The 20884-nt window shown below is 31.8% G+C and overlaps 1 protein-coding gene across 8 annotated transcripts in view; it reads left to right on the top strand.

Moving 5' to 3' along the window:
- Positions 1–20884, top strand: part of LOC112691596 (A disintegrin and metalloproteinase with thrombospondin motifs adt-2-like) — a 61353-nt gene that overhangs the window by 25069 nt on the left and 15400 nt on the right. For 7 of the 8 annotated variants that reach the window (XM_025565899.1, XM_025565898.1, XM_025565900.1 and 4 more), the window contains 9 exons: positions 1397–1536; positions 6510–6708; positions 7230–7377; positions 9666–9718; positions 9892–10050; positions 12689–12885; positions 13748–13797; positions 14704–14845; positions 19717–19845. In XM_025565899.1, coding sequence (XP_025421684.1) covers positions 1412–1536; positions 6510–6708; positions 7230–7377; positions 9666–9718; positions 9892–10050; positions 12689–12885; positions 13748–13797; positions 14704–14845; positions 19717–19845 — 1202 coding nt within the window. In that variant the 5' untranslated portion in view covers positions 1397–1411. Of the gene's footprint in view, positions 1–1272; positions 1330–1396; positions 1537–6509; positions 6709–7229; positions 7378–9665; positions 9719–9891; positions 10051–12688; positions 12886–13747; positions 13798–14703; positions 14846–19716; positions 19846–20884 lie in introns of those variants that run through there. The other variant, XM_025565897.1, reaches the window with a different exon arrangement.

The raw sequence follows: 20884 nt of genomic DNA, 5'->3' as shown, positions 1-20884 counted from the left end.
CGAATCAATTCCATTTTCCGTTCGAAACCGATAAATTAAGCCTATCACGATTCGTTTTCACAGTCAGTACTTCGATATACTAGACGATCGGCGGTATTGATTTTAAAAAATATATTTTCGTTTTTCTCAATCATTCGGAAAAATATTGAGAAATTCAAAAAAATGATGCCTGAAAGTACCAACATAAAACTATTTTCTTCTATATTTCACTTTTTACTTTTTATTGGTAACCATTGAAGCACTCCTTGTCGAAATCTTATAAACAAACAAAAAATAAAAAAACACTTCATGGTAAAACCAGTACATTTCTCGTTTTACTCATAATGTAAAATATTAATTATTTATTTAAATATTTACCTCAGCACTGAGAAACATTACGCTAAATTTAAGTTCTTATACACACAATATTTGCCCTTGTTGAATGTAAATACATAGGAGTACTTGCATAGTGGTTGGAAAATGAATTAATATTGTAAAATAACAAGCGGACCTGTTGATTTAAATCAGGAATCTTAGAAATAATTAGAAATCCTAGAGAGAAATAGTTTATACGTCGGTTTGCATAACTTTTATTTATATATTTCAGAAGAGATTTCTCGTGTAAACTTTCCAAGTAGTCAATATAAAATTAATACGATACATAAACTAGCCGAGCTAAATGAATTACACTTAAAAGGTTGTTTAGACATGGAAATTTTTTATTCAAACTCCATCAGTTCCGAGTAATTTTTTTACGTTCAATACACACACATGTTCGATGCACACATACACATATGCGCATGGAACGAACCTATCGGTTTTAAGTAGTAATTTTCTAGAAACCGTACGCTAAGTTTTTGTACGCTTCCAATCGCAGGAAAATACAATTTAACCATGTGATATTAGATTAAACGTGATATTTTTCCGTAATACAACAGAAGAGTTGTGTTTCGAATACTACCGAAATACCTGAAATCGTTTCACCATTAATTAAAATGTAACATGCGCAGTCGATTTACGATAGTTAATCAAAATTCCGTTTGGATCTATTCAAAGGTATTTTTGTAATAATTTATTTTTGCTTTCAACAAACAGATAATTGATACTTCGATGGTATTTAATAATTAATATTAATTTTTAAACGTCGACGAATAAATTCCAACACTTCCGTAATGCTGTAATAATTTATTTTATCATTTCACCCAACAAGTGTATCATAAAACCAACGTTGGCATGAAAATACATATGTATGTGTACAATGTACACTGTACATGCAAGCGTTAAAACAGTTTACGTCACTTTCCGAAAATGACGATTTATTTTATATCAGCCGAAAACGCACGCCAAAATGTACTCTTGTCAAAATTTACATGTGAAATTTTACAATGTTAAAGGAAAACGTTGTTTTTGATTGCAGGATTTACACGATGCGATGACGGCGGACGAGTTGAACTATTATTTCGGCGTATCTGATCCGGCCGACGTACCCGAATACGATGTGGTCACTTTGTCGGATCCCGCGGATCAACCGGAATGCAAGTTTTTCGCGTTCGGCAGGTTAGACATTTACATGCTTAATATATCATATGCCCATGCGAGTGGGTTATAAATAATAAATAATGTGTGTTAAACCGTAAATTCCGTTTTAAAATAATTTTTAAATCTAGGGCAGCCAAATTTTACGTTACCCAACGGACTTTTTTAGATCGAACGGGACTTATGTTTGTCTTTACGCACACCTAAGCCGTTTGATAATAACACAAAACCGTAATTTCCCAAAATATAAGTTAACCCTCTGTAAAAATACCCATCTAAAAAATTATTATTTGTTGATCTCGAATAATTGTAGTAAATATTTATTGTGATTTGAAAAAAAAAAAAATAAATATTGTCAGAACGCGACATTGATAATTAATATGTTAATTAAAATACTAGTAAATTAATGTCAGTGGTGAGTATATATAACTTCTTGTGTGGAGTAGACCATTTTTATTATTAGTTATATTTGGCTTAAGATAATGACACATAATTAAAAAAACACATCGTTGTAAATCCAATATGTTCCTCGCTTCGGTCAGGATCTTTGATTTATTGTGAACGTGGGCCTCCACTGGCTATTTTTAAGCTAAAATTTTTGGTAAATGGGATGTATCTCTCCTATTGCCTTAACGACGAAAACTTTGAAGTCATTTGTATACAGAGTCTAACGAGAGAACAGAGCGATTTTCGGCCAACCGCGTTCAGAAGAAATACAAGAGATAAGTTTCATCGTACACACACACACACACACACACACACAATAATAATAAAAATAATAATAATAATAGTTTTAGTAATCATATAACACGTTGCGGGAGAGGGATTGCGCCCTAATCATGTACGCGCGTGTATATGCTTGTGCTTGTTTTGCATTTGCTCGGGCCGGATACCATAATGGATGGGAAGATGGTGGGAAAACGTCCAAGGCGGATTCAAGGCACCGGAACTAATGATTGAGCACGACGCCGTGTACATGTGTACACCCATTTGGACCCGTCACTGCGGCATTTCGTTCCGACGGGTTCTCTTTTTGAAAAAAATAAATAAATAAATAAAGATGCTGAACGAAGGACGACGCGGGAAAGGAGAAAAAACACAAACGCAAACACTTCCCCGTCACCACCATCGTCTCCTAGGACATCGGTTTATTTCTCTCCTCGTGCGGCGTGCGCGTAGTCCTGCTCGTGATCCTTTACCATCGCCGGAAACCCTCGTACGAGACGTTCCGGCGCGCCGCCGAGTCTGAACACATTGACCGTACATAGTAAAAAATTAGTGTGTGACTGAACTACGACATTTTTATGTTACGCAAAACTATGTTTTTATTTGTTTTCCCGACATTCGTTTAGTGGACTTTGGCGCACGTACGAGACAGGAAATTATTTATTCGGAACCAGAGTGTTAGGCAGCAGTAGCAAAAGTAGTTTTGCCCGTTTTACTGATATATCAGTATGAAATCGTGCTATTTTGACGTCGGCAGTACAGGAATGGGACAGGAAAAGAAACCGTTTATATTTTATTCATCGTGGTGGTTTTTTTAATTTTTTTTTTTTTTTTATATAATCTGCTGGTACGAGAAGGGGCACAAGGAGGTTTTGGTGGTTTTATTACCAGTCATAAATAGATACATTTTTTACTTCCGAATATGGGCTCCGGCCGGTATCCGCGAGATTAAAAAACATCAATATCGCGCCCTTCTAGCAATATTATTATTATTATCAGTATTGCACGCCATCGCTATACATATATTATAATATTATATGAACAACTGCATGCGTTTGGTGTAGGTGCTTGCAACATACCCCCGAGTATATACCGCGCTCGTATTGTACGATTTGCCTGGGAGGCAAGCGTACATTTCCGTGCGTACAATAGATCCATAGATTTTTGATTGATATTAAGCGCGTAACTTCTAACGGTGGGACGTAGCAAACTTTTATCAAAATAATATACTCACCAGTGGCGTATATAGGTTTTCATTTTGGAGGGCACCGATTATGTATTTGATTTTTGGGTGGAAGGGAAGGAGGAAGCACACTATTACGAAAAAAATTACTCTAACACTATAAGACTTCTCGACTATCTTTACACCATTAGAGAAATAAGAAACTCAATTTTTTCAATGATTCTTTATTTTTTAAAAGTATAAAAACCACATTGTAATAAACAATTTTTTTATTAGAGTCATTCAAAATTCACCACATATTTTCTTAAAAGAATAAATATATTATATAAATATAAAATTTTAAATTGTCGCATAAGCAATATTCTCAGTGTCGCGACAAATTTTCGGAAAACCCCAGCATTAAGACTTATCCATGTTAGAAATAACAATCTTTAACAATGGTGTTTTTTATTTCGGAGGGGGCCCGGGCCCCCTCGCCCATCCCATATATATGCCCCTGATACTCACGGATCGTTTTAAAATATTTTTAAAACTAGCAGAACCCATAAATATACCAAAAAAAAAAAAAAGATAAAACTAAAATATTTAATTGATTTGTAAATAAAGTAACATCATTTACGTAAATGGCATTCTCTAAATTATTATATTATATGTTATAAACTTGTAATAATTAATTTACTAAAATATTTAAAATTAAATAAATAAAAAAACATTTTGGTGTACAGTAAAATCAATATCATATTGATGGAAAATACTCGTAATATCACAATCGGTGAACGATAAGAAGCCGATTTAATGATAATATGCGATTTCATCGATAGTCGATTATTTTGTAAACGATTAAAGAACCGGGTTAGGAAGGCTGGTCATCATAATGAATTTCAATTCAAAACTTTACCAACCATAAGAAGAATAAAAAATATATAATTTCGCGTTAGTGAATCGAATATGGTTCTGTACTCATTCACAATGGAAGTTAAGAATACTGACTAAAGTCCCCGGGTTCCGATAAAATCACAGTAAGGGAGATTATTGCCATGTCGAAACTCTAATTTCAAGAGGAACAGGGGATTCGAGAAATTGGATAATTCAAGACATCAAATTTGAGCAAGATTACTAATTTAATGTGTTGATAATTTCAAAGGGATTACAAATTAATTATATTTTTCGACAATCGCCTGTGAAACACTGAAATAGTACATAATACACTTTCGGTTTTTTTTCTTTTTTCGTTGTACAGAAAGCGGCCAGTTATACTAATTTTTATCATTATTGACATACATTTATAAGTCTTGTCGCCGGTGGTTACATTAAATTGCTGTCCATAAATGACACTCGTCGAATGAAATGTAACAAACGGGTAAAATGCACCGTTTCCTTTACAACGGTATGATTGCCATGGTAAATACACAGTAAAACCGTAATCAGAATAATTGTTAATTTTATGCAAGTACTACAATAAATGAAGACCAGTCGATACTACGATTTTGACTATTACCTAAGAGCTTACTATGACAACTAAATCGTTGTTAGGGAAACGGGTATATTTTACTTGCTATGTATTGTACTGTTAAGTATTAGAACACAATGCATCAATGCATGTTATGGATACTCGATGACAACCATTGTAATATCTGGCGTGATTATTTTTCTTCGTCGAGGAATCAATTTATAACAACAAATATAATCATATTTAATAATACATTTTCTAATTCTTAACAAAAATAGTAAATTTCTTTTTTTTTTATAACTGAACTTGATCAATCCTTCCCGATTTGTTGGTAATAATTTTGCATATAATCGATACGTGACATAATATATAAAATTTTAACGAAATATTTCTTCTCTTACATACTGATGATTTCATAAAGTCTCGTTTTTTTTATTTTTCTCGTTTTTTTTTTGTTTTTGCACATAATTAGTCACTTTTATAATGCAGGAAGCTTAGTGTCTCGTAACCACATATGCGTATCAATGGTCTCTAGTTTCATTATTTGTATCTTAATGGAGCTACTTTTATATTACTTTAGTCTACAGATAAGGTCGGTTTTTTTTGTTTTATTCTTCTTGTCACAATATAATAATATATATATATATATAGGCCTATCTCAGCATTTTTATCTTAGTCACGTGTTTTCTCTCTCTCTCTCTCTCTCTCTCTTTCTGTTTATCTCAACCAAAATACTAAGTTATACAACATCACTTTAATCACACTAATAATATATATATAGAATAAAACTTTCTTTTATCTCAAGTAAAGACTTTTCGTCTTGAAAAATATATTCTCCTCTTTTTGTATCCAATTTTACCATTTGGTAGCATACTGCAATAGGTACTATTTTTGTTCGAATTTGACAATAATCTTGTAACATTTTTTTTCACTCTTTGGTCATTTTTTTATTTTTTAGAAAGTTTTAAATTTCTAAAAAATTTAGAAGTGCAATAATATTCTATTAAAAAAGATACCAAATTATACTCAAGAGTACAGACATTTATATTAAATTACGTTCTCAAAAATATTTTTTTATTTTTATTATTATTTCAATGCGTTTAGAATCGAGTAAATAGTATTATTAAATTACTGTTTCACATTGAAAATAATGCGTAAAGAACAAATGTGTTTAAATATTCGAAACGACAACGGAGGTGAATTGAAGAAGCTTAACCTCTCAAAATGTATTGTACAACTCCTCCGAAAACGTCTTGATGTGTCAACAAAATCATGTTCGCGTAGTAGTAAATAATTTACTGATCGCAACAAGTGCGATTATTTTTATTTATTTATTTATTTATTTTTTTTTTTTTTAATTCACTGAACATCGACTCTTGATACATTAATTTGGTCATAAGATGACTTTGTACCGATCAATAATTTATTCGTATCACGTGTATGATCATTATGTTGTTTTTCAACGCGAACAATATTTTCAAAGAACACGCGCAGTCCGTTAAAGCTGTACAACTTATAACTCTAATCGTGCCCATCCCTCAGTCCCAAACGCATTCACCAATGCATTGTATAATATACCACGGATACACGTTACGTTCTGCTCGACGTTTAACGCATTGTGATCCCGTTGTGCAGACTGGTACGTCTGTTTTTGGAACCGAACGACCGTTTGATCAGCGACGACTTTGTGTGGCAAGTACGAGACGACTCGCAGTCATCAGCAACGGTCAAACGGAAATCGCCGAGACGGTGTCATTACATGCACCGGACACGTAACGAAGACCGCGGAGGCGACGTCACCGCTGCGTTCACCTACTGTCTGGGGAGCTCAAAAGTAATTGATATTTTTTTTATTTTTCTTTTATATTTTTTTTTTTGTTTTTGCGCACGGTCATTGTACGACTAGTAGATTTCGAAACTGCACGGCAGTCGCGCACAACACAGTATTATTTATCATCCCGAGCCGCAACAACTACAGTCTGGCGGGAATGTACATATGGATTCGAGTTCCCAAGACAATGTATAACACTGCATTCAAAGGGCATTCGACAAAACCCTAAAATTTGTTCGGACCGACGTGGTTCGGTCGCCCCCAAGTGCATAGTACCGCGAGGTGTCGACCCCGATGCACTTTACGTTCTGGAACTCACCCTATCATACCGTACGTGGGGTTGTCCGTCTAACGAAAACAATTGTTAAAATTTCCGTAAAATGGAATTATAACGGACCGTCAAGACACCAGATTTTCTTCTAATTAAGATTTCGTATTCAGTTGTTCATCAGCGTGCGCAGTCTAAAAGTCAATTACTGTGTTGTTATAATTATTAATGACCCGGTTGACGCGTTGTGTTACAGAGCGGCATCGTTTTTTTATCGGACGTCACGTACGAGCTACAATCCATAAATCCCGGATTGTGTCGATATCGGTGCGATAATAACAGCGAGAATGCATTCGTTTTGAAACGAGCCCTGACGATAAATCACACGTGGACCGACGGATTCGGTACAGTTATTATCACCTATATACACTACACCTGTCTGTGTACAATACAATCGCGTGTTATAAATATTGTATTGTGTTTTCATTTCATTATTACATATATTTATATATATAAATATTTTAATGTTTTGTAATGCACGCAGGATGCCGATCATATTTTTATCAACGCCGCTCGTGGGCCGAAACGATGTATCACAAAGTTCAAAACACAGTTTTGGAGCTTTTTTTTTTCGGATGGTTTATTTATTTTATAAATATTCATGTTGTACCAAACGCACACCGTTTTACACCTATAGTTCATTTATTTCATTTTGTTCCACATGGTCTTGTTTTATCCAACATCAAAAATAACTATAAGTCTCTAGTTATATAAAAAGGCCACTCAAAAGTTGATGAACGAAACCACGGAACAATCATTCTAGTGCTGTCCATTGATAATAGAAACAATACTGTTTTCGTGCAATACCGTCTACCAAAATATTAATTATTATATTTCGTTTGTTTCACAAATATACACGCTATTGCGCAAGCCAACGATCAAAGACCTCTGAGTGCGTAATAAGAATCTTCGATTTTCAAATAATAAAACTATTTCAAAGTATAAACTTTTTCTCGTGAATACCGGCTCATCATATTATCTTGTATTGGAATAACGATTTAAGGTTTATATACATCGTGTATCGTGTAAATTTTTTTTTTTTTTTTAATACTTCAGACTTAATTTTAAATACTTATAACTTATTCATAAACTCAACATTTAAAAATTCGATGTTCATTATATATTTTTTGAGAATTTCTTAAACATATAAAATTTAAACAACGTCTGTTGCTATATGATAGTTTTCAACCACCTAAATAACTTTAATAATTTAATTATAAATGTTTGTTTTTCAGTAGACATAGGATTTAATATTAGGTTTTTGATTAAAATCTAATAATTTATCTTAATTTTATAATTTCATTTTTATCGTCTAATACGTTGTTTGTATTAATCTGGTGAATGAGTTTTTTTTTTTTTTTTTTTTGAAAATGATTAAAAAATATAACTTAACTAACTTCAAAATTATCATCCTGTTTGCATATACATATATAATATAAGTTACATGAATATTTACATAGATGGGGTCGAGAGAAGAAATTAAATTAAAATAAATGACTTACCAAATTTCGAATACATTTTCGAGCAGAGGGGAATTAATTTGCATTTCAATTTTCGAGTGTTTTTAATTTTATGAAAAAGAAACATAACCCAAGAAACTTGTTCGTAATTACAGATCACAACGTTTTAAGATTTTCTTTTTCTAATATTTGATTGCGATATTTTTACAACAATGAATAATAGTTACAGATTAAATCGTATTAGAACTGGAACAATTTTTTTCTTTCAACCGAAAAATTCAGCCCGAAAATTACTTTTGATCACGGTTTCGTGAACATATTTAAGATGTACAAAATCTAGTTGACTTCATCTCAAATATGAGATGTTTTAATGTTTTCTTCGCGAATTATTAAATAGTGTTTCTCTTGAACCACTCCAGCGCATATATTAATTAAACGTTAAAAACAACACTCCGAGTATTTCCGGTCCGTTTGTATTGCGATTCTTAACGTTTTGTATAAGAACTCAAAACATTACATACTTCAAATGCGATCGAAAATTAAACCTGTACTACAGCCGCGTATTGTTATGTTGCACTTCCACACCAATAGTATTTAACATGTGTTCACCGTTCGTGTAACGATTTCGATTCGATTCAAGTCACCAACATAATATGATAACTGCATGTACACTTGATAGTATTACAGTACTGTCTTGTACGCGTGACACTGCTTGTGAGTCGTTCATGTATTATACTTATATATAAGCATTTTTAAGCTTACGTTCGTTTATAAACTCTGATTGTTGTGCGATACGTAACGGAATGAAATAAAACAGAAAAAAAACGTCTCAACGAAACACTCGTAGGTTTCACCATTTTGAAAGGATGGTTTTAGTTTACGCACGTGCAAATCCAAGTCACGATAAACTTATATAGTACAGGGATAGCGCAACGAACATTAATAGACACCATTATAACTATACACAGGGCGTGATGAAACTACAAAAAACAACGTGTTCTCAAAACGGGCCGGAGGGCTTGGGATGTAGGTTGGGAGGCAATGGAGGGAGGGTGTAACGGGCTGTAGCTGGAAGCTCAAAGTTCTGAAATTCGTTCTTCTCCCGACGCATTCAGGGCTTTAATATAATTCCTCTTGACGGTTTATGTTTTATTTTTATTTTCCATTCGTAGACGTATTGCGACAACCTGGCGAAAACTATGCTTTCACGTCACCAGACATTTTTGTGAGTAAAAATTGATATGGTTTTATTTTATTATTTTTCTTCCATTTCTTTACATTTTTTTTTTTTCATCTTCGTTACCCGCCCGATCTTCTTGTCCCCAACCCCACCACCCTTCACTCACTGATACCCTGTTTCACTTACGGATTTAATTAAATACTCCGCCCGCACTGCAGGTAACCGAGGACACGCGGGCGCAAAGTGACGACGATACCACGGTACCGGTGTTGGAGACAGCACTGTATTTCGACGAACCGGCGTACAGAAAGTTTTCCGAATACTTTCGCCACGATGACGAGCATTTGGCTGACATGATTTTAGCATACGTAAACGCGGTGAGTACTTTCTCCCCTAACACACGCATGGAAGTCCGATGGAATGATTTCCACTTCGAATCCAAATCGAAGTATAGTGTTCGGTTCACGTAGCTAATTAGATGTTTTTATTTATATTTTTTTATTATTATCCAAAGACACGAAAACACTTATTGTAAATCCATCAATTTCAGTTCGTTGTGTTCAATTTCTGTTTATTACTCCTAGTTTAAATATTTTTTACACAATTTAGCTGTTGTTCGAAACCGTTTTGCATAAGAACATTTGAAAGGTTATTTTTCGGAATAATACAACAGTCGAGAACTTCGGTGTGTATTGTCCGATAGTTATGAATGACTTAAAATATCATTTCAACCCATTGCGATAAATCTCGTACCAAATATTATTGACTAGGCACAATAGTACTATGTACGGTGTTTGCTTAATTTTCTTTTTCACTGAACACTACTTCTTTATTAGCTAATTGTTGCTTTTTTCCCTCTCGATTACAGCAATTATTCTATTGCGCTGGTATTACCAAGCAACTAAAAAATTTCCACGTCCCCGCCGTTAAAACCGTACGAAAATTTCCGACGCATCAGACCGACGTGAACGACGTCGGAACGAGGAACTTAAATTAAAACAATAATAAATCATTGCAATCAAAAAACGATTCTGAACAGAGTTTAGTGTAATACATGATATAATTACGGATTATTGATTTTATGTTAAGTCCGACGAGAAGAATACTAATAAATTATACCCATACCGTTGAACTTTTATCTTAAAACTAAACATTAATGCGAATCGAATAGAAGATATAAAGTAACAATTTGGTGGTATGTTCTTGTGATTAAAATTTTAAAATCCACTCCAACTATATTGAAAATTACTATGATCGGGCAATATCAATGTACCTACCCAAATTGTTTTTTATTACAAAATGTACCTATAGGTATATATACGCCTGGTAACCAAAATCTAATTTGCTATTAATATTTTCCAAGTTATGTAATTACTTATGATGTTTACAGATAGTTCTTCCAAAGTTAAAATTGAAAACAAAAAATGTACAGAAAATATTTCCAAAATATTATACAATGACTATGTGTATTTAATTTTAAATTTAACAAAAAACCCGTGTAAAGATACAATCACATGATTAAAGTACACATAATTTTAAATCTAACACATTATTTGCTTCGTTCAAAATTTTAAATAAATAAAGTTAACTCTTTGAAAACTTTATTTTTTTTAGTTTAACAACTTTATACATAATATTTTTTCATAATTAGATATACGAGTAGCTTAATATTTAAGTATTCATTTTAAACACTTTTTTTAACTTATTATCATATTTGCTGTTACTTTTAATGTATTCCTATTATAAGAATTTAAATTTGAAACGCTACCTATATTAACTAACAATTCTTTCCGTTTGCTTAAGTCAATTATATATGTTTTTTATTCTTGAAAGAATACATTATTATTTAATGAAAATACTGTGTGTAGAATTGTATGTAAAACGAATAACTATTCTTTTTCAAAACTGATTATATTTAACTATATATTTAAGCTTATAAAATTGCTAATTTTTATTTAATTGGAAGATATTTTTTTTAATATTTTTTTGTTTACTAAAACTTTCTCTTTTAAAAAGAATAAACTTTTCCAATACTCTCAACAGTTATTATCTTCTGAAATAATTATCAAAGAAAAAAATAAAATAAAAATCTATAGATTCATTAATTTATGTAAGCTATTGTTTATACTATATATTGTGATACGAACAAAAATGAATAAGTCACTATAATTTACTTTCTTACGGAAGTTTATTAGCAAATATTTGTATTTCACTTAAACGACAAAAATAATTCTTAATATACCTTAATATAACCTTCATTGTTTCCAAAATTATTTAATTAATAATACTCTTAAAATACGCACAAACATTTAAAAATAAGTCGTATTTAAATTCTCTCTAAATTTTAAAAGTATTTATGTTTCAAATAATTTTTAATTGCTTATTAACTTAAAATAAAAAGTGTTAAAAATCAATCCCTACCATACACACGCCATTTGTGGTTGAACTAATAATTGTTGAATAAGTTGAAGCTTATAATTTTAAAGTAAATCTGGGATTAGTAACTATTTATTAGTTTATTAGTTTACTCTAGTCTAGCGACACTATTGAAAGCCTTCATATTCTGTTCAAACATTTTATTTATTCAGATTGAGCAATCAAACTTACTGATAATATCATATTGTATAGTATTTAAATATATTTCTTATAAAATAAAATAAAAATAATTATCTTTTACGTGTTATCGCATAACAATAATGTAATATACTCTTTTATGATTAGAAAGAGAATATGGCGAAAGAGTAAAATAAGATAATAAGCCCAATAAGATTTTCAATGATTATTATAATACAGTAAAATCGTGTTATGCCGAATCTCAAAGGAACAAAATGTTAAAATGTTCAATACATCAGAGAATTCAAAGTATCAAGTTTTATTTAACATGTTTAATTCAGTAAAATAACCGAGTTTCGAATAAATTAGAAATTAACTTAAAGTATCGATAAATAAATTCGATACACCGACGTTTGGTAATTCAAGTTTTCTAAGTATAACTATCAACAAGATCTTTTTCAGGTACAAGTCCTTTATCATCATCCAAGTCTAGGAAAAAGAGTGGAAATCGTTTTGGTCAAACTTGAAATGTTCAAAAAGCAACCAGTTGACCTGCCCCATTACAACGGAGAAAGAAATTTGTTATTGGATTCGTTTTGTGCGTTCAACAAAAAATACAGGGAAAAAGAACAATGGGACATAGGACTTTACATTTCAGGGTATATAAATAAAAAACAATTAAAATAGAGGAAAACGTTTTACAACGCATATTCACTTTATTAATAATTTTTTAAATAGTAAAATAATAAAATTAAAAATTGGTAAATGTGGTTAATACTCGTAAATTAATATATAAATTAATAAACAAATATTTTATATATAGAAATAAATAAATGCTTAACCATTAATAATATTATACGTGTAATAATTATATTTGTACCAATTTTGAATAGAAAATTCATCATCAAGTATCTATATACAATGCCAATAAGTAGTAATAAAAGGAGGCTTCCGAGTCCATTTTTTACAATTTTAAACTATATCAAGGGGGCTTCTGAGTCAATTTTTTATAATTTTAAAATATATCAAAGAGGCTTCTGAGTCTATTTTAAAATTACAAAAATGGACTCAGAAGTCCCCTTTTATTACTACTTCAATAAAATCGCAATTTATTGTTATTATTATCAGTCACGATTTTTTATTTACTTCGTAGCTGGTGACGAATTTTTAATTCGGAACCGATCGCCCTTACAGATATAATAATACTCCAGGCTAAGCATTCATTTATTAATTTATTTATTTCTATACACAAACAATTTGTTTATTTATTTAAACATTAATTTTTTTAAAAGTTCAATGGCATTAAATAATCATACAAACGAGTGGCACATGATTAAAAATAAAAAATAATAAAAAATGACTCCGACGCATACGTTATTATTTCGGTATGTTTTGTGGACATTTAACTGAACTTCGTCAAAAACGTCAAGTTTATTACAGCCGAACAATATTAGTATTACATTCCATACAAACGTGCAGAAAAAAAAAAAAAAGAACAAAAAAAAATAATTTTTTTTTCAGCTTGGACTTTTATGCTATGGAAAATGGACATTGGAGTGGTTCCACAATGGGTTAGTACAAATACAGTATTAATGCGTACAGTCTTTTCATAGTGTATTTTCTCTATTGTCGTAACACGAAGCATTGCACGCGATACACGTCATTTTCATTATCGTCTTGCGTTTGACTCGGCCCGACAAAACCGTTAAAGCTAAACGATCGTGCCAGTCTACGAGTAGCTTCGGCTCGGGTTTCACCGCGGTTCGAAAACCGAAGTTGTTCCGCAAAATTTCGTTGCAATACGGCAGCGTTTCTCAACCCCTTTAACGCCATGGCTCCGAAAATGGGTACAAAATTAAATCAGACACCTAGTTCTCCCTTCCCCCGTCCACTCCTTATAGTAAAAACTAGTTTAAACTAGTTTATCCGTTTTATCCTTTTTACCAGTTACATATTATAATAGTGTATTTGTACTAGGTACGAACTAACTTTTTCGTTTTTTTTTTTCTTTCATTTCGGTAACGTATTGATTTTATTTTTAACGTAAAAATAAGGTTGTTTATGTACTGATCTGCAATTAATTAATCCTGACGAACGCTACCCCTCTTCTAGGGGTTCGTGACCCCCTGGGGGTCGCGATCCTCGGGCGGAGAAACGCAGCGATATAGCAATGGTCGTTTCGCGCCGTTCACGGAACACCGATTGCCGTTTCCCGAACCCAATCGAACATTTGCCGTCGTTTCGTTTGTCGCAGCGAACCGAACCTACTCCGGTTACAAATCGATACCGACACGATACGCGAGAGTTACGACGGAGGCGCATGGGAAACCTGAGACTTCGGTCGCCCGTACTTGAACGTTTCTCGGACACAGGGTGGCGACCGCGCGCGATCCCTTACTAGCCCGGATACGTCGTACGGTCGACTTTAATGCAAACCACGCAACGATGGATGGTTAATACTATCGGTGTTTTTGCAGGTCTCGCGACCGTGGGCGGCGTGTGCTCCGAGAAGTACTCGTGTATCATAGCCGAGTTCGGTTCCACGGACCCGCTCGGAAAACCGTACCCTTCGGCCGGCTTCACGTCCGTGTACATCTTAGCCCACGAGATAGGTCACAGGTAATGGACATTTTACGAAATATTTCAGGTCGAAGAAAGCGCACTGACGTCGTATATTCTAACAATGTTTATTCTTAATCTATACAATATGCGTGTGTGTGTAAAAGTTCTACCTGTACCTGAATCGGTAGTCATTTAAATCTATACAATAAGAAGTATAAAATATTTTCTGGGCAAGTAAAAAAAAAAAAAAATGTGAAAATCCAGTCCGGGGAACAAAACAGTTTCGACCCTTATAAACGCGAGTTCATAAAAAATTTCACAAAAATTTGTCTTCCTCAACATTTGAAATGAATTGCTATGGTAGTTTTGGCTGTTTGCCGATCAGTCAACATGTTAGTGATATCTGAATTATATATATATAATAAATGTATCAGTCTAAAAACCTAACTCTTAATTTACAAAACTCTTATCAAATGGATCCGGACTTAGAGACTTCAATTATGAGACACTGCGAAAAAATTTAATACAAATATAATTCAAGCATTTCAGAATGTATCATTCCAAAAAATTTCAGATGTTCTGCCATATATTTTTAACCTAACCCCTAATAATGATTTTCATATGAGTGCAATGAAAGAAGAAGCACGTATTCTCTGCAAACACCTTCGAAAATGAACCCAACCCCACCCTAATCCTCTCATAAAAATTTTTTCATCCTTACACTTCTACGAAATCCTAACCACGGGTTAAAAATTATGTGGTGTCTCAACCTTTTACGAAATTCTAATAACCAATGTTTTGTATAAAAATAGTGAATTATATTTTATGTTTTGTATAAAAAAAAATATAATTCACTATTGATCAGACACTAATGAGAGTGGCTGCTTTAAATCAATTCATTCTTATTATATTAATCTCTTGTCGTATACTCTCATCGTATAAACTAATTGTGCTAATTAAATAGATTTTTTATATCAAATAAAATATATATATATATATATGTATATATTGGTTGCAAGTCAAAATCGTTTATTGAAACATACATAAAATTGTTTTATGGGAAAAAATAAACGAATGCCGAAGAAACGATTTATGTCATTGTGTTTCCAATGCATTATTTCTTGAACACCCCGCTATGCCATCCACCACCTACAGTACGTACGGGGTCAAAGCCTATTGTGCCAAGTGATACCCTGCGTATGCGAAGTTTTTCGATTAAAGAATTTATCCCTCCGGACTACACGAGTGTGATATAGGGTGGACGGGAAAGAGGTAAAACCACGGACGCTATAAGTGTACGATGTGAACATCATGTATAACAGTACAGTTCTCGCTCTTCGATCTGACGACAATGGAAAAAAATAAAAATAAAAAAAAACGCTCACCTACCACTATTGTCAAAGACTAAGAGGCATATCAATAATTAATTGCAGTTAAAAACACACTCTAAAAGATTAAAGGTTTCTTTAATGTTTTCAAGGCGACGCAAACGCGTCTCATCACCGATACAACAACCCTCTGCTCACGCGTTCCTCATCTCGACTGCACTGTTCACGCGGGCGAATGTTTAAAGTAAAGGAGGAAAAAAAAAACCCTCCCGTTCGGTTTGAAATATAATTTTAAATACTCGGAAATATTACAATGAGTAGGTTGAAACCGCGTGTTCTGCTCGTTCATATGACATATACATGTATAATACGCCGCTGTGATGTATAGCGAATGGCGTTGAAATACATAATATCCATTAATTATACAGTGTCTGCGAGGAATCCAATGACGGAAGGAAATTCAAACATTTGTAGTGCCCCCCGTTCGAGCTCGAATACTAAATACATTGAAAGTGGAAGCACATGCGGTACTCTTTTTGATTTCTCTTTTATGTTTTTACAAGTAATCGTCATTACTTTAAATAATGACTATTTTTCAGCGGTTTAATTTATATTTAACACAACACGCGTCGTATTATCTTCACGTGGTTTTCTAAAATAGCACTGAATTCAGAACGTTTCAAATGATTACTTACCGTTACAAAATCATTGTTAATATTATTATATTTTAGACGATCCGTCTGTTATCTGGTATTCCGGTGACACGTATGATGAATGAAATTTCACTTTGTTAATTGGTCCATGTCGATCATAACAACTTAAATCTTAATTTGGCTTATTTTTTTTTTTTTTATACTTTTATTTAATTTTTTGTGCAGTGTGCTCCCACAATCATTTTACATGTACAGTAGCAAAAATATCAAAATTCTTATTACTTGGGACTATACTAAAAAGACATTTTAATAATTATTTCTCTATTCCCAATATTATATTTGTGTATATTTCGCAACTATTGAATCATTATTAATTTGGCCTCCCTCCGCTCGAGTTCCGAACGTTTCACGAATATATATAATGTTGACAAAAACAAAATGAAAAAGCGTTACAATAAATTCTTTGATTTTTTTTCTTAAATTATTAATATTTTAATTTTAAATAAATTAATTATCGAATCATTTAATTTCAGACTGTATTGTACGATAAATAAAAATCAATAAATATTCATAAAATCAGTTTTTGCCCTCCATAAATATATACAAATATTTTACTTACAGCCACTAACATATTGTTGTACATTTCTTCACAGAATTTGACTTATCAAAATATATTAATAACTAATCCAGAAATTTATTTATACAAAGACTTATGAATAAATAAATAAAAAGATACATATTTGTTTTATTGTATCATACAAACAGGTATACGTTTTTCATTAAAAAATAAATAAATGAAAACAATTAAATTTACTCGTATATACTACCAACAATTTCGTAACTTTGTATTCTTATATTGATTAAATGTTCATTAAATAAAAACATTTGGTGTCCACGTTATATTTCATATGTATTTAAATAGATAGTTAACATTTTAGATACTGATGCCGGCCCGAGAAATATATTGATTTTACGAAGATATGTTTAATTTTTGATTATTATTTTATATTTTATATATATATATTTTTTTAATACGACATGGTTATTCTAAAAAATTACATAATTCCATCAATCGATTGAAAATCTTGGTTTATTTTTTATTTTGGGAAAATATATATATTTATTATTTTTATTACAGAATTCGAATACCGAGAAAAAATTATACTTGATAACATACACGATATTATTCCGTTAGGTTTTTGAAATATTTAGCTTGACTGATAGAAATCATTTACTGTTTTATAAGAAATTCGATTATGTTTCAATCAACTTGTTCAACCACAACATCATTGTTTTTTACTGTTTCCTTTGCTAATAATAAAAAAAAGGTTACCCACCTTTTTGCCTTCGAAATCTTTTAACAAAAAACCACATTAATAAATATCCGTTCGTTTAAGTGGATTTACAAGTAGCTCTATACTTCTGATGCGATATAGATCAAGTTAGACTCTATTGTTTTAAACGGAGTGAAATACTTTTATTCCTTTGTGTGCATAAATTATGTTTATGAACACAAAAGAAATATGGTAATCTGAAAATCAATCAAAAAAAAAAAAAATACTTTTTTAATGCACGACCAAAAAATTCGATTTCGGGGATAACATAAGTGTTAATTATTTCAATGCGTGTTAAATGGTTGTAAACGGAATAAACAAAGAGAGTCGATTAAACATTATTTGCGCCAAAATTAACAACGAATCAATTGGTTTTAATCAAAAACCATGAAGTGATCGTGAGTTTTATAGTACTCGACTTGTTCGCTATCGATATTAGTTGATAAAGTTTTCTAAAAAGTTTCCATTACTCTAGTCACCGCCACCCCAGCCGGGATTATTCTCGAACTTTCTGGGCGCCGTGTTGTAACCGGTTCCGTCCGGCTTCTAGAAGATTCTCGGCACGGCTCCGAGCTAGGTTCTCCGTTGGGTGTAGGACATTTCGGCGTGCCATTCCGGCGTAAACTATTATAAAAGTATACTTATAAATTTTCCTTGCATATTTGTGTAATTTTTATTTTATAATTTTATAAATAACTTAACCTAGTAAAAATTAAATAAAATAAAAATAAAATAATTAAAACATATTATTGGCTGTTCCTTTAAAAAAACTGATTATTTTACAATTGTTTACAATTATTTATAAGTATTTTTCTATTATCTTATTTACATATAATAAAAATTAAATTGAAGGTCTAAAAAAATGAAATGCACGTCGAAATGGCTACGTCGATATGATCACGCCGAGATGTTCGGTTCCCCTATCCTTTAACCCCGTGCTAACTTACCCTGCCTCGAGGGTAAATGTACACCGTCGTGACTGACCGTCATCGTTCTGTCTTTCTAGATTGCCACCGTGGTACCTTCCCGTGTTTGCATGTATATCGTTTTGTTTTATACTCGATTCATTTTGCGTCGTTGTGATATATCCGAAGTGGCCGATAATCTTGCCCAGCACTTTGAATCGAATTGAATTACTACTGTTTTCAGTCTGGTGGTCAGCGATAGTCGACATTATTTGTTAATATTATCAACTTATATCATCATATTTATTTAGTTGATATCATTTTCTTTATTTGTATTATGCCAGTGCGGCATATTGTTTACTACCACATTTTATTTTAAATGCGTTATAGTGGCGCCCGCATTCATTATATTACTATTATATACAAGCATTGTATTGATTTCTTATGTACATATTTCTTTTGGAGTATAATACAGTCCGTTTATTAATTATTATATATTGTCACTTTTGAATTTATGTCTATAATTTGGTCACACGATGTAACACGACTTGTTCATAAAGTACAGCAGTTTTATAAGTTCACGATTTAAATTTGCTAAATACATGTCCCTACATTTGTTTTTCCAAAATTTACGCTTTGCATACGTATAATAACCGACGTATATACAAACACGTAATTTAATAGTTATTATTTTTTTTTTTTTTACAGTTTAGGTATGCATCACGACGGTAGTTCAAACAGTTGCCCGAAAGAAGGATTCATCATGTCACCTTCAAGAGGTATCACTGGAGAATTGTCATGGTCGGAATGTAGTGCTCGCGTCGCAGTCAATCTTAAGTAAGTAAATTCGATTAGTAAATCCGTATTATTTTTTTTTCTTTCTGGACATTCTTAAATATAAACTATATTAAATCCAAAAACATTAAGAACATAATATAAAAAATATTTTATTTTTACAAAGAATTTAATTCGATTTGAAAAATAAACAATATTTAATGAATTATTTCTATTAAAAAGAAAAAAAACAATCTATTCATTTTCTCGATTGATAATATATATATATATATATATATATATATTGTTTATTAATATGAAATGAAACCTATATATAAATAATTTTAAAAATAATCATGAAATTTACAATTTAATTAACTCTGATGTAAATAACAGATTTTATCACATCTTTAAATTTAAGTCGAGAGAAGTATATAATAAAACAATAACGTTAAATAATATTAAAACTTTAACGAAACTTGTCCATTGCTTAGAATAAATATATCATAGAACTTTTTTTGTTTATTTATCCAGAAAAACAATATTAAAAGCAGTTCTGTCATCACTTAGATTATACGTGAGACTATAATACACTTATAGTACATCCTTTAGATTAAACATTTTCTCTTTAGTTCTCCTATAACATAGCAAAATAATACATTTGTTATTTTTCTAGGCGTCAATATAATATTAATACAAATTGTCGAGCTACGTTGTTCGTTATAGTTTTACGTTATTTCAGTGCACGTAATGCAATTTAATACTTGATAAAATAATAAATATTGATCACATAACATTAACTGTGGATTACGGCGATACTCGGTACTTGGCCTTTTTATAAATTCGTACTCGCAACGTTGTTAAGCACACAATAATAACTTGGATGCTTTGATGTTATTTTATGTATACTGTTAGTCTATTTTCAGACTTTTAAAATACACACTGTACACCGAAATATATAATCGGCTTATCTATACGTGAAAACCACGTGGCAAGCTAAAATCCTCAAAAAGGCCCGCACGGAAACGTCGTGTTAAAATGTGCTTTTATATAATTGGTACGACGGGGGTCTGATTAAAACGCTTAAACGAATAAGTCCGTT

This window comes from Sipha flava, unplaced genomic scaffold, assembly GCF_003268045.1.
Source record: "Sipha flava isolate LNK unplaced genomic scaffold, YSA_version1 64_pilon_pilon, whole genome shotgun sequence".
Lineage (NCBI taxonomy): Eukaryota > Metazoa > Arthropoda > Insecta > Hemiptera > Aphididae > Sipha > Sipha flava.
This window is presented reverse-complemented; position numbering and strand designations above follow the sequence as displayed.